Source organism: Heloderma suspectum, chromosome 1, assembly GCF_057233095.1.
Source record: "Heloderma suspectum isolate Gila_16-S chromosome 1, 16-S_ref, whole genome shotgun sequence".
In the NCBI taxonomy this organism is placed as follows: domain Eukaryota; kingdom Metazoa; phylum Chordata; class Lepidosauria; order Squamata; family Helodermatidae; genus Heloderma; species Heloderma suspectum.
Window position 1 is genome coordinate 108,659,507 of NC_139458.1, and position 15,640 is coordinate 108,675,146.

The 15,640-nt window shown below is 43.4% G+C and overlaps 1 protein-coding gene across 2 annotated transcripts in view; it reads left to right on the forward strand.

Moving 5' to 3' along the window:
- Positions 1-12,233, forward strand: part of HIPK3 (homeodomain interacting protein kinase 3) — a 79,580-nt gene extending 67,347 nt beyond the window's left edge. For both annotated transcript variants that reach the window (XM_084853416.1, XM_084853426.1), the window contains exons 13-16: positions 875-1,015; positions 3,386-3,621; positions 4,171-4,298; positions 6,222-12,233. In XM_084853416.1, coding sequence (XP_084709542.1) covers positions 875-1,015; positions 3,386-3,621; positions 4,171-4,298; positions 6,222-6,695 — 979 coding nt within the window. In that variant the 3' untranslated portion in view covers positions 6,696-12,233. The remainder of the gene's footprint in view (positions 1-874; positions 1,016-3,385; positions 3,622-4,170; positions 4,299-6,221) is intronic.
- Positions 12,234-15,640: the final 3,407 nt, after the last annotated feature.

Consider the following 15,640-nt stretch of genomic DNA (forward strand, 5'->3'; position numbering starts at 1 on the left):
AAAATCTGGACCCCTTCCTTGCATGAGTAAGACAGCCGTTCTGCTCACATGGGATCTTTTGGATCCAAGACACTAAAAATAATCTTAAATATTTAAATATGTATTTACAGGCCCAATTTTAGATGCTAAAGAATTGAACTGAGTTTTGTAATTTACAGAAATGTAAAACATAGCCATAAACCTATTAATTAATTAATTATAAAAATTGTGGCTTAGTGGTTAAGACGCTGAACTGCAGACTGGAAGGTCGGCAGGTCAGCAGTTCGAGACCCGAGTGCTGCGTGACGGAGTGAGCTCCCGTCTTCAGTCCCAGCTCCTGCCAACCCAGCAGTTCGAAAGCAAGAAATTGCAAGTAGATAAATAGGTACCGCCTCGGCGGGAAAGGTAACAGCGTTCCGTGCACCCCGGTGTTCAGTCATGCTGGCCACATGACCACGGAAGCGTCTTCGGACAGCGCTGGCTCTTCGGCTTAGAAACGGGGATGAGCACCACACCCTAGAGTCGGACACGACTGGCTGGGGACACCTTTACCTTTTTTTTATAAACCATTTCACACTGAGAGATAACAAAGCGGTGTACACTAAATTAAAACACAAAATAGAAAAAGTTGCAGTAAAAGCAAAAGCATTTATTTATTATATTTCTATGCTACCCCATAACAGAGTTTAATATTCCCATTAAACTAGTTAGAAAATAAATCTTCTAGGTGGCAGTCTCCTTCAGTTTTACAGCTTTCAGCCATTGCCTTATGGCCTAATACATTGTTGGCACTAAATCAATGCAGTTAGTAGTTACTATTGATGTTCACTGAAAAGTATGTGGGATGAATGTTGGTGAGCCTGCCATTAAATGTATCTCTAACTTTCTCTTTTAGATGTAAAGGTAGCCTAGATTGTGAAGCTTGCCAGAATACGCTAAATATTGACCGTGTATGTTCATTAAGCAGTCCTGACAGCACTTTGAGCACTAGCTCTTCTGGGCAGTCCAGTCCATCCCCTTGTAAAAGACCTAACAGGTAAGAAATGTCAATAAATGGGTTTTGTGTTCATTGTCATGATTTGCACATCACGCTAAGTTTGCAATCCTGGTTTAGTAAGCCAGGATATGCACAAGTGGTATGCACCTGCACACAGCATGTTTCCTGCTGCTTTGTTCTTTCCTTTTGTGCAAGCTGGAAAACAAACCAGGATTTAGCACTTAAACATAGCTCCCTGTTACATGCAAATTAGAAACTGTGGTTAAGTGCTTCCAAACAAGCTAGGATTCAGACACCAACTTCAAACCCTGGTTTAAACACTGGCTTCTAATCCTGGCTTGTTTGGAAAAACTTAACCATAGTTCCTGGTTTGCATGTAACAGGAAGCTATGTTCTAAATCCTGGGTTGCTTTCCCACTCAAGCGAAGGGAAGAGTGAAGTGGGAGTGAACAGGCTGCCTGAATCTGCACACTTGTTGTGCAATATCCTGGCTTATTAAGCCAGTTTTTTTTTCCATCCCATTACATGCAAAAGCGGTTCCTGGGTGGCAGCTCCATAATACAAGATCTCAGGGTTCCTTTCCTACAGGCTATTTTTTGGAAGCGTTCCCAAATGTAGGTGTAAACAGAGTACGGCCTAATGGGTTAAATCTGGCAAACCAGAGCTTTCTCTGTGTAGTGCTGTGCGTCTGTAACACTCATCTGTGGGCTAGATATTTTGGAGTGAGGTTTAAGGTAGAAAGGCTTTCAGAGGGAGTTGTTTAACAAGCTGGGTAAGGACTGTCAGCTTGATCTTCATACAGTGAAGTCGTAACAACTGTGTCAGCTCAACACATCTGTTTGAATATGCCAATTTTACATCATTTCTGAAGATGGACATTGATGTACTTAAAGTATGTAGTCATAAACACATTTTTTAGGGCTGCAAACCTTTTTTGCTGGTCATTGAACTTGATGGGTATAGCTCACTCATGTCGTTAATTCTTGAAAACAAATTTAAACAATTATGTTTTCAGCAGTTATGCAGAGAGAACTAAAATGAGCAGCTTTGTTCAGTTGTGAAAGTCTTGGATTTGCCATCATTTAAAGATATGCTATAAAATTACCTTGCTGCCCTGACAACGATTGCCATGACAACTAGGCTACCCTAATTAAAAAGATAAAAGAAATTACTAGGGCTGAGCCAAACGTTCTTCAGCAAATATTTTTTATATGAAAAAGGGCCTTCTCCATGCCCCACCCCCCAGTTGTTGGGTTAAAGATCTCCAAAATCGTTTTCACTTCAGTTAGCAGCCCTGATTGGCTACAGATTTGGTGACACTTTTTTAATTTTAAAAAAGCCCATTTTCCTCCTAGTAACAGTAACATAGCCACACAACCAATCAGTTTTGGCTATGTGACAACATTGCTTAGAGTAAATGAAGTTAGCTTAAAGCAATGTCACAGTTGCTAGGAAGAAGGGCTATTTTGAACAGAAAATGACACCGAAGCTTCAGCTGATTGGGACTGTGAAGTGGTTGCTGCTACTTGAATCCCAAGGGGTGGGGTGCACATAGGGTGGATGTTATTAGGGGCACTTACTTCCATTCCCCTAGGTGAGGTCTGGCAGCATTAATTAATTACTTTGGTGTGCACCTGAAATTGGCCAGTGGTCAAATAGCAGATAAAGCTTAACTTTCTGCCCCCCCTGAAGTTGCTTAAAAAAATATACCTAGGTAAACCCATGATTAGAGTTGCGACTGGTCTTGGAGAGAGTAACATCTGATATTTAAATCTTGGCTGATATGCCTGGGGAAACTTACATTTATGTATAGATGTGAAGCTCCTTGGGTTTTGGAGATATTCATGCTTTTCTCAATAGTTTGTTCATAGTGGGGGTGTTTGGACAATCATGTGGGGAAAAGAAGCCATCGTGTCTACTCCTGCTCCTGTGCATGCTGTGTGCACACCCATCATTTACATAATTACCCACGCTGCAGCACAGGTTGGCATGCCTACTGCAAGTCTTGGGTTGTAGGGTGGGTATGAAGCCACGCCCACCACTCTGCATGCCGGGTTTGGACAACATGCCAACCTGCACTGTAGTGTGGGTAATTATGTAAACAACAGGCATAAACACAGCATGGGCAGCAGGGAGAAGACATGATGACTTCTTTTCCCCCCGTGATCGTCTGAACGCAGACAGTGAAACTTGCCTTGATTTTACAGGGCAAGAATGTGAGAGTCAGGATGTTTAACTTGAGCCCAAGCTTTCCTGCTTTAAACATAAATATACTTAAATAAAAGATGAAGTTTCCCTGTGTTTAATTTAGCATATTTTGCATATCTCTTTGGATATATGCTACAAAAGGAATACATCCCATGTAATGGAACATACAACTCATAACAGTGCTTTACTTTATTACTATAGTATGTCAGATGATGAGCAAGAAAGTGGCTGTGATACTGTGGATGGTTCTCCCAGTTCAGACTCTTCAGGCCATGACAGCCCATTCCTAGAGAATAGTTTTGCAGAAGACACCAATGAAAACCCAGAAAACAGAACCTCATCTAACTTGGAAGCCAAACCAGCTGTCTGCACTGTGGTGGTACCACCAATGAGGATAGAGAACATGTTAAATGTAGATGAGCAAATGACAAACACAGGTAACTGGAACTTATTTGTTTTGCTATCTTGGTCAATTTCTGATCAATATAGGGGGATCCTTTTGAACAGTATGGAATATGGCATGGAGCGGCTTCAGGCAACAGGGAATCGCTGAAAACTGGGCAGAGGCACCTTGCACAACTGGAGTTCCTGCTTGTGCAAGCTGTCTGTGTCCAATGTTCACTGATTTCTCCTTCCACCTGAAGCCTTCTGGATTGTAGAAGGGCTTGAGGTGCGCACAGAGGAGGAGGAGACAGGAAAGATCCATTGTGTGGGCAGCCTGCTGTGCATACAACTTTTAAATGGAGTCGTATCTCTGTAGCATTCCTGCCCGCTAACCTTCATATGGTGAATTTTTCAAAACTAATAATAATCAGGGATATGTATGGCTGTTCTTCCTTCCTGCCCACCAAACCCCCCATAAAATCCTGCAGTACACATTTAATATTTACAGTCAAGATAAATAGAGGTTTTTCACTTGGGTAGTAAAGCGACAACATCAGAAGCAACCCATTTTTATATTATGTTGACCTGTTTCTATTTCTTAGTTACCACCTGCCAACCACTGATAAAACGTCGATTTGCCCGTGTAAAAACAAACCATCCTTCTGGCTTGGGTAATCGTCAACGAAAATTGACATCAGCATTCCATCAGCAGCACTCAAATCTCAGTCAGGTATGTGTGCAAATGTTAAAATGTAAACATGTATTTAATATTTCAGATATGATTTATATTTCATTTTGAAATCTACTGCATGCCCATAATTCCAGTTAACCATTTTAATTTTTCTTAACTAACTATGATTTTAATCAAATTAACTAAAGAGAAGCCTTCAGATTGGTTCAGGCACCAGGGAGTGGCAATTAACATGTAGTGGGCTGGACTTCGCCTGAAAACTATTTGGAGGCTGCAGGTCATAGAGAACTTGACAGCCCAATTCCAGATGAAGGGTAGACCTCCAGGAGTACATGACACCAATTTTCCAGGGGCTGCATGGGCCCTCTGTTGTTTTCCTAGCATAACTGAAAATGCTGCTTTTGATCTAGAGTTTAAATATCATCGTCGTCGTCGTCATTATATTTCTATAATGCCCAAAGCTCTCTGGGCAGTTTACCGAAGTTAAAACATTAAATACAATCTAAAAAGTTTAAAAGCCATTTACATAAAAGCACAACAGACTACAGACACAAACAACATATAACTAAAAACAAGTTTGAACTGTCAGTCATAGCTAAAGACACATCCAGGACTGATTAAATTCATCATGTTTTGAACCTATATATCTAAGGGGATGCCACTATATAGCCTGCTATAGATGTTTTCCTTTCACACATCAAAAGCAACATCAAAGAAACTTAGAGTGGAATTTTCTGTGGCTGCTCTCCAGTTCTGGGACATTTGCCCTTTACAAGTTGTGAAGCATTACATCCACAATGTGTGCCTACAGGTGAAGACATTTTGTGCTCAGGTCTGAAGCCCTGTTCACTGAACAGTGTGGGAGCTGCTTCTCCATCTTAAGTGGCTGCAGTATATATGAGAGTTCCATAGCTGATTGGGTTGAGCCAATTGAGTGGGACATGCATGATTTGGAACCTGCATGGTTGTGATATCCGCACTCATACCATAGGTGTGCAGGAGATTATTAAGGCAAAACGGCTTCTTCATGGTTCACTTTGCAGGTGAAGGGGATCAGAGTCTGTAGTTATTCAGAAGTAATGTAAGGGGTTTTTGTTTAAGTAGGTTTTGTTTGGCCCCCAGTTGCCAATACTCTTTCTCCTGCTCCTTTTCCCTTTGTGATTTTGAGAATGGGTCACAGGTGTGGAGAGACTGGGAGAATATGCTTTTCTTCCTTTTGCAGCATCAGGACTTGGGTCACCCAGTGGAATTTGTTGTCAATAGTTTCCAGATAGACAGAAAAATGTTATTACACAATGGATCGGATCCAGAGGCTCTTTTCTGCAAATGGAAGGGCCCCTTCTATTTGCAGAATGGACTAATATGTAGTGGAGGCGCCCATTGAAGGGGTAGGGGGAGGCGACCTTCGCTGCTTCCTCCTTCCACCTGCAGCCTCCAGCTTTGGAGATTCCCCCAAATCTCTGGAGCATTCTGAATCCAAGCCAATATATACTTAAGTTAGGGTACTTATTACCACAAGATGAGGTGATGGCCGCTAATACATATTGCTTTAAAAAGGAATAGATAAACTCAAGGTGGATGAGGTCTGTCAATAGCTATTGGCCATGACAGCTAAATGGAACTTCTGTGTTCGAAGATGATACACCTCTGAGGGCAAAATGGGCAGGATGGATTGCCTCATGCTTTGCTTCCAGCCTTCTCAGAAGTATCTAACCGACCATGTTTGGAGACAGAATGCTGGCCTAGAGAGTCACTTGGTTTGATTCTGCAGGGCAATGCTTAACGTTGTGATTGTGCAGCAGGAATGTATGAGTGAAAGGAGGAGGAAACCCATTTCCCAAGATTTTTCAGGCAGAATTGGGGGAGGGGGGGAGACTGCCTGCATGTGAATGCAGGTCACTTTAGAAGTGGGGAAAGGCTGTATTTTTCATTTGGAATTCACTGTCATTTCTCTTGGGACAGGTTCAGCCCTTTGGATCTGGGTCTCAGGAGTGGAATGGAAACTGCGGTCATTGGAGACAGCAGACATACATCCCCACTAATGTTGCCAGTCATGCATTCTCCCTCCAACACGGAAGTCCCACTCATACCTCGGTTCATGCACATCTGGCTGGGAGTACGCACCTTGGAGGACAGCCTGCTATTCTACCTTATCCATCCTCTGCACCCCTCAGTACTGCTGCTCCTGTTGCCCACATCCTAGCCTCGCCATGTACCTCAAGACCGATATTACAGCATCCCACTTACAGTATCTGTCATCATGGTGGCATAGTTCACCATGTCCCAGTGGGCATAAATCCCCGGCTGCTGCCTTCCCCAACTATCCATCAGACTCAGTACAAACCCATTTTCCCACCACATTCTTACATTGCATCACCTGCTTACACAGGATTTCCATTGAGTCCAACAAAACTCAGCCAGTATCCATTTATGTGAGACTCAAGTTACAGTGTGCTGGGAAGCTCAGTGATACGTACATCTGATTTGAGAGGAAAACATGGTATTTAATAAATATTAGCCATGGCACAAGAAAATTATTTTTTTTAATCATGTTAGACTTGGGTGCAATTTAAACAACCTTGAGCTTTAACTCACTTTTAATGTGTTTTTGCACATTTGGTATAAATTTGTCTTTAGTCATGTTATCTTCTTATAGAGTAACTCCAGACAGGTGACTTATGGGAGCGGAAATCCAGTTTTGCTCCTACTATTTTTTATAAAATTGCCTTCTAACCTAGTGCAAGACACGTCTGCGTTTGGGAAGCCATTGAGTGTACAGATTTAGAGCAACAGATGCACATGTGTCATCAGTATCATGTATGAGTAACTTGTTCGTGTTATGTATCTTGATGTTCAGTGTTGAGTCACTTATCTAAAAAGGTTGAACTGTGCTTCACATTGCATGTGTCCTTTGCATGGGCAAAAATAAAGTTGCCTAGAAATTTGCTCTTAAATGTTGGTGTCCTAATAATCTCAGCTGCATTGTAAACTGTTCCCACACATAGTGCCTTAAATATTTGAGGTTGTTAATGTTGCTATATTATAAATGTTGAGGACTGCAGCACTTAACATTCAGATTTGCGGATTATTTGATAGAGTGATGCGCACTCACTCTTTTCTTTTTTTAGTATTGGGTGTGATTTCTTTATCTAGAGGGCAGCATGTTTTGCTGTAGCTGAATTCTGCTGTCTGATATTTTTCCCCAGAATGATCAGCTTCAAGAAAAGCATCTTGTAGTGCTTAGGAAAAGTTGATTCTGTAACTGATGAATAAGAAAAAAATTGCTTTATCTGTTCAGTGAAACTACAATACAATCTAAGTAGTTTATTTTTGAACTGTTTATGTCCAACTGGATTTAATAACCCGTTTAGAGGTGCCGTAGGCATGATGTGGCTAGATTATGAAAGAAAAAAGCAAATGCTCATTGATTCATGCTGTGGTTTCATCTTAGCTTGAGCAAACCATGCAGTATTTAATAAATAGTAGTGGAATATTTACTATTGAAGCTTGAAAAGATGTGAGTACTTTGTGTGCAATTTTTCATTTATGCATGGGAGAGATTTTAGCCTTTTTACATTATAGTATTTGTTCTATCCTTTTGGGGATATTTTCTTATTGAATACATTCCGTCAGGGACAACAAATTACATGCATTTTTTCCTAGGAAGTGCATCTTTTCTGTGTTTTTTGTTTTTGTTCAGATAAATTTGCTTTTGCAGCACCAAAGACTTAATCATCCATTTCCTATAAAAGGTAGCTACTTTTTCCATAGACCTCAAGTATATTGTAGTGTTAGGGATGGGTTTAAAGGAAGGTATTAAAGTGAGGCTGTGATCTAGCTTATGAGGCAAGTAATAAATTGTATCATTTATCTTGAATGTATCATAGATAAGCTGCTATATAATGATTGCCACTTCAAATAGCTGTGAAATTAGGTGATTTAACTAGTTCTTCGCCTTCTAATTTCTGTATAAGTCTAATTACATGAAATGGAAGTAGGGGGTTGATTTTTGTTTTGTTTGCTTTCATATTTGGAGTGTTGTAACTACTATATTGTAAATGATGGAAGACAATTGCATATGTTATTTTGAGGTGTGTTATTTGCATCAGTATTTTATCTCCATTAACTATCATTGCATATAAGTGGGTGTATCCATGTAATTTAATTTTTATGTGTTCATATTGACATTGTGCAGACACTTAAACTACTTAAACTTTTTAAAATTAGCATTTCTGGAATACAGTTCTTGCAACATAGACTGGAATAGGACTGCAAAGGGTTTCTCCCAAGCACAATCCTAAGCCTGTTCACTTAAAAGTAAATCCCACTGAGTTTAGTAGGGCTTACTTCTAGGAAAGTGTGCATAGGATTGCAGCCTCAGCAGGCTAAAAGCTGATAGTTTTTCTTTGCTTCATTAACACAAGCAGTGTTTTATTTAATGAATGTCTACGTGAAAAAAATGTGCCTGCATTTGATTTACTTTTAAGGACTGAAATACAGCAGTATTAGTTCATAAAAACCAAAACCAGCAGTACATTTTAATGGCTGAACGTGGAAATAAACCCTGACCCTTTCCCATAACTCTTGGGCCACAGTCAGGGAGCCACAGTGCTGCAAGGCTAATGGGACACTTTTTGATTTCTTCTTTCAAAAGCAAACCCTGTCCTATGCAGCAAATCACTTCTGAAAGTTTGCAAGGCTTAAAAACCAGTTTGTGATATGACATGGGAGGGCTGCTGTTCAAATAGAGTAAAAAGTCCCACTGGACTCACACTAACCCTTGGGAGTGTTCTGGATTGTGGCTTCAGTGGTTTTTCATAAATAGTTTTATGTATTTTGTATAAATACAAATGTGTGTGTATACCTCTCTTAAAAACAATAATAACCAGATTAAATTGGATTTTTTTTCAGCATATTTGGAAATGTTCACAGATGAAATCAAGAAAGTAATCAACTAGATTTGACATACTCCTTAACATTTAGGGTTCAGCAAATTCCTGTTTTCTGTTAGCTCCTTGGTGATGAAAATGTGGTTTCTTGGTGCTATCTTCATTGCTGGCATTGGACTCACCAGGAACCAGGAATGCCAGAAGTTAACTTACTTTTCTATAAGGGTAACAATAACAATTACAAAAATTGTTTCTCTTTATTTACTTGGACCTTCCTTTCTCTTTAGTATTTACTGTATTTTTAAACTGTGGTTAGGATACAAAGCTAATGCCCTTGGCATATTATGCCAGGTTAAACATGAAACCTCTTCTATCAACCTACTGCGGCTCTTAACGTATTGTAAAAGCGTAATTCTTTTTTTACTTTCCTTGCCACAACCAGCACTGACCATAATGTGCTACTCTTACAACCAGTTCTGAATGATCATTGCAATGAAGGACCAGGCATTTTGCCCTCTCCCAGGCTATAGTCTACCATTTCACTGCAAAGCAGTTCTGTTGACTCTGGTTTGCTGTGGAACAACTTGGCTTGGTGGTTGTGGCTTTGAAGAATCAAATGTCCGTCCACACAGAACAAGACAAGGCAAAGATGTAAATCTGTGGTCAAAATAACCAACCCCATATATATTCTAATGCCTTTTAAATAAAACACTGCACAACAATAAAATTGCATACTATTTTTAATTTGGGAGATTAATTTTATACAAATTCCTTACATTCGGTTTCTAACTTTAATTCAGGGTGTGTTATTGATCAAATATACTACTGTATTAACTAATTGTTTTGTTTAAAATTTTTAAATATTCTGTATTTACTGCTAATTTTAACTTGGTTTGTGTTAAGTAAAAGCTAAAATCACACTGCGAGCTATAGAAAGATTTGTTTTAGAACTAATGATATAGATTTGGTTATTAAGTTTGAACTGTTACAGTTTAACAATTATTTGTAGACTTGTGGCTTTTTTGTTATTGATTTCTGTGCTACACTAGTTTGCCATGTAGCAATTGCACTGTGCAATATTACAATAAGAGGACTGGGAAAATTTTTATGGATGTAATGTTTCCTACAGTTTGCGATAGTATTTCTCTCTAGTTCTCAGTGATTTAAATGTGACCAAGCCTTCTGTACTTTGTCACAAAAAGCGGGTTTTCCAGGTGACTATTTTGGTGAGTGTCAAAATAAGAATTTATGGTGTATTACTGTCGAGATTCACTTTGAATTAAAATATATATTGCAGCAAATGGAACTTGTTGGCTTTAATTTTTTTTATTAAAATAGGTCAAGGTTGGATAAAAGTCTGACCTTTAGGGGTGTTGGAGAAATCTGCATCAGAATCAAATGAGTTCAGATTTCTGTTAATCAGATCCGCAGATTCCGCAGCGGATGGTTTTTCCCTAGTTTGGGGGAGATTTGTGCATGTTGGGGGGCATTTGTGCATTTTTGTGAGTGAATTCGTGCAAATTCAGGAAATTGGGAAGAAAATTATTTCATCAATGAGTGGACGATGGAACAGGCACCTGACAATCTGTGAAACACAGACGGAACGGATTTTACAAAATTGGTACATCCCTGACACATAAGTACTGTGCTTGGAGTTTATATAAATCTCCTGTTCTTAGTAGGGTGGAATCAGGCCACAAGCTTTATTTGTAGTCATCACATGGTGTGATCTCAGCAGGAATCATTTGGTTGAAGTGGTCTAATGCTCCATGGGCTCTGGAGTGTCCATCCTCTGGACTGACAGTAGAAATACCACATTCTGAGCACATATTTGGACTACACTGAAAATTGCTGCCTTTCTGATAGCTAGTTCCACTGAGACCCCATTGTGTAGTGACTGCAGAAGTTGCGGAGTGGTGCGGAAACCTTTTGTCTTGAGGATAAATTAGCTTTATACAAGGTGGTGGAGAGAGATGGAATACAAGGATATTTACTTAAGAACAGACAGTGTGTGATATTGACTCTCTGGAAAGGGTATCTCCAATCTCATGCCACTCTTATGCAGTGACCAGGTTTGGATGACGCGCTGCAGCTTGTCATGAGTTAACCCTTACAGAACTCTAAAACAGACCATGGGTTATGTGAGGATACCCTTGCATATCTCATGCTCGCCCAGTTCGCACATGATGGCAATCCCTGAATGTAGGTTGCATATTTAAAATGGTGTCCAGATGCACCCCATATGCATTGTAGCCTCACTGTGGGTTAAATAACCCATGGTGGGCTGTTGTGTCATGCAACAGCCCCCGTAGGTAATTGTTCTAAAAACCATTATGCTGGGGATTATGCGTAGAACATTTAACTACTTCTGGTGAAACTGCTAATTTAAGGAAAGATGATGAAAACACCCAGATATCGGGGAAAGGAATAACTGTTACCCTTCCCAGTGCATGTTGCATTTTACCTTACAGTATCTTGAGGTATCTACTGCATTTTAACTCTAGGTAGTTGGAATCCTGCTTTACGATAACAGGAAAATGAGAATTTTCCAGGGGATAACAATAACCTATTTCTAGCATAACATGATGACAGAGGGCCATGGGGGAAAAAAATACATCACTAGTTTCCCTAGGGCAAATACCTACCTCCAAAAACATGGACATAGCTGAAGGGAAAAAAATCTCATAGGAGAAATGGCACATTCTAAATAATGACAGAACAGGTTTTAATGGGAATTTCATACAAATCCTTGTGCTATTTCTAGGTGGTAAGATGCTATGTGTGCCAATTCATAGTTTTCCTTCTGTTGGACAAGATAGTTCTGGTAAGTTTACTTTTACTGGGATTAGGTATGTCTTTTGAACAGAACAGCAAACTGAAGATGTTAGACCATGATATTATTATTATTATTATTATTATTATTAAATTTATTAATCGCCCATCTGGCTGGTCACCCAGCCACTCTGGGTGATGTACAACATACAATAAAAACAGTTTAAACAAAATTCTACAATAAAAACATTTTCTAAAATACCCTAACCCACCCCAAATGCCTGCCTGAACAACAATGTTTTTAATGCACGACGGAAGCTCATTAAAGAGGGGGCATGACGGAGTTCCCTAGGGAGGGAGTTCCACAGAGTGGGGGCCACCACAGAAAAGGCTCTCTCCCTCGTCCCCACCAGTCTAGCTGTCCTGGCTGATGGGACAGAGAGAAGGCCATCCGAGGCTGATCTTGTTAAGCGGCCTGTCTGGTGCTGCCGGAGGGGCTCCTTAAGATAGGCTGGGCCGGAACCATATAGGGTTTTAAAGGTCAAAACCAACACCTTGAATTTGGCCCGGAAAACAACTGGTAACCAGTGCAACTCCTTCAGCACTGGAGTGATGTGATCTCGCGGGCGGCTGCCTTTAATCAGGCGAGCCGCCGCGTTCTGTACCAGCTGCAGTTTCCGAACCATCTTCAAGGGTAACCCCACATAGAGCTCATTACAGTAGTCTAAACGAGAGGAGACCAGGGCATGTACTACCGATGGGAGCAGATGGTCGGGAAGGTAGGGGCGCAGCCGCCGTATCAGATGGAGTTGATACAGCGCTGTCTGGCTCACAGCTGACACCTGAGCCTCCATGGACAGCTGGGAGTCCAAAATGACCCCCAGGCTGCGGACCTGGTCTTTCAAGGGTAGCCGTACCCCATTCAACACCAGGTCAACATCCCCCAGCCTCCTCTTGTCTCCCAGCAAAAGTACCTCGGTCTTCTCAGGGTTCAGCTTCAGCCTATTCCTCCCCATCCAGCCACTCACCGTCTCCAGACATTTGGACAGGGATTCTACGGCCAACCTTGGTGAAGATTTGAACAAGAGGTAGAGCTGCGTGTCATCCGCATATTGATGACACTGCACCCCAAACCTCCTGATGATAGCCCCCAGCGGCTTCACATAGATGTTAAATAGCATCGGGGAGAGGATGGAACCCTGTGGCACCCCACAAGTAAGTGGCCACGGGTCCGAAACCTCCTCTCCCAGTGCTACCCTCTGGTACCTGCTGGAGAGGAAGGACCGGAACCACCGCAATACGGTGTCCCCAGTGCCCAACCCCTCCAGGCAGTCCAGGAGGATACCGTGGTCAACGGTATCAAAAGCTGCTGAGAGGTCGAGGAGAACAAGGAAGGAGCATTCACCCCTATCCAGAGCCCTCCTCATATCATCTACCAAGGCGACCAAGGCCATTTCTGTCCCATGCCCAGGCCTGAAGCCCGACTGAAATGGGTCTAGATAATCAGTTTCTTCCAAGTGTACCTTCAACTGCACCGCCACCACCCGCTCAATCACCTTGCCCAAAAATGGCAGATTTGAGACTGGGCGAAAGTTGTTCAGAACTTGAGGATCCAAGGAGGGCTTCTTTAAGAGCGGTCTTATCACTGCCTCCTTGAGGGCTGATGGCATCACTCCCTCCTCAAGGGAGGCGTTCACCACCACCTTGATCCCCTCACCCAGTCTCTCTCTGCAGCTCATAATGAGCCAAGATGGGCAAGGATCAAGTAAGCAGGTGGTCGGCCGTACCGATGAAAGCACCTTGTCCACTTCATCAGGAAGAAGAAGCTGGAACCGATCCCACAAAACCGGTTTGCCACAGGCCGCCTCTTGCTCACTAACTGTATCCACAGTGTGCAGAGTAACACACCTAATCTGATCAATTTTATCTGCAAAGTGCCTTGCCAAGGCCTCACAGGAGGCCTTAGAATGCTCCAGTGGTTCCGGAGCCACAGGACCGACCAGGCTCCAGACCACTTGGAACAGCCTCCTGGGACAGCACTGTGCAGACGCGATGGAGGCAGCATAATATTCCTTTTTTGCTGCCTTCACCGCCACGTGATAGGCTGAAGATACAGCTCTAGCCCGTGTCTGATCGTCTTTGGAGCGAGACTTCCGCCACTGGCGCTCTAGCCGTCTCACCTCCTGTTTCAGAGCTTGTAACCGCGGATTGAACCATGGTGCAGTCCGAGCCCTGTGCAGGGGGAGAGGGCATTTCGGAGCCACCTGATCTAATGCCCCAGTGATTGTGGCATTCCAGCCACCCACCAGGGTCTCGACCGAGTGGCCATTGGCATGCCCCAGAAAATCCCCAAGCGCGTTCAGGAATCCATTTGGATCCATAAGACGCCTGGGGTGGACCATTTTAATGGGTCCTCCACCCCTGCGGAGGGGTTGTGGAACCGAGAAGTCCAACGTCACCAGATAGTGATCTGACCATGACAAGGGGGTGGTGGATATACCCCCGACTTCCAGATCACTCCCCGCTTCTCCAGAAACAAACACAAGGTCTAGTGCATGACTGGCTACATGGGTGGGCCCAGTTAGAATATGGTGCAGCTCCCAGGAGGCCATGGTCTCCATGAAGTCCCAAGGTGCTCCTGTGAGGATGGCCTCCGAATGTACGTTGAAGTCCCCCAACACCAGTAAGTTAGGGGACTGTACACGCACATCAGAGACCACCTCAAGCACCTTGGCCAGGGAGTCAGTTGTGCAGCGGGGTGGACGGTACACGAGCAGAATCCCCAGACTGCCCTTCGGGCCCAACCTCCAGTACATGCACTCAGCAACCTTGGTCTCCCGGAGAGGGGGTCTGGTGAAGACCAAGGACTCTCGGTAGATAACAGCCACTCCCCCTCCCCGATCCCCAGCCCTCGGCTGCTGTGCATACGAAAATCCAGCTGGACACATGGCTGCAAGGGTAGGAGCAGCAGCCTCGGCCAGCCAGGTCTCCGTAATACATGCCAGGTCTGCACCCTCATCCAGGATCATGTCATGGATGAGGGAGGTTTTCTGGGTAACAGACCTGGCATTGCAGAGCAGCAAACGAAAGCCAGAAGATGGGGTCATGTCTCCCCTAGCCATCCTTTGGCTCTGGACAGGCCCGGAGCAGGGGAAAGCTACTACACATCTCTCCCTTGTTCCCCTTACCTGGCATGGCCTGCCCCTAGCGCTCCGCCAGCGCCTGCCGCCCAGCCTCGGTATCTTCTGGCCCCCAACACTCCCCCCACTGCCTCCATCAGGTGGACACATGCCCCCTCGCTCCCGCCTATCAGGCAGGCTACCCACCCCTAAAACCACAACAAAATCCCCCAGGAAACACACACACACACACACACACACACAAAACAATGAAAAATCCCCTTAAAAATAATGCCAGGCCGGAGTCCACAGGGAAGGCCAGGTGGTGGTGGTGGTGGTAGTGGTAGTGGCAGCAGCAGCAGGCCCGCCTCTTCCCCGGTGGTGGTGGTGGTGGTGGCCTCTCCTGCAGGCCCTGGCTCTCCCAGGCCACCTCAGCCAGCCAGCTTATGTAGCCCCTCCAGGGAGGGCAGGTGGAGCAGCACAGCTGGCTCGGTACCTGGGGGCCTGGTCCTGCAGGGACTGGCGGTCTACCAGGCAGAAGTCTTCAGGGAAGGCCTGGTCTCCAGGCCCCTCATGATATGAGACTGCCATTTACCACAGT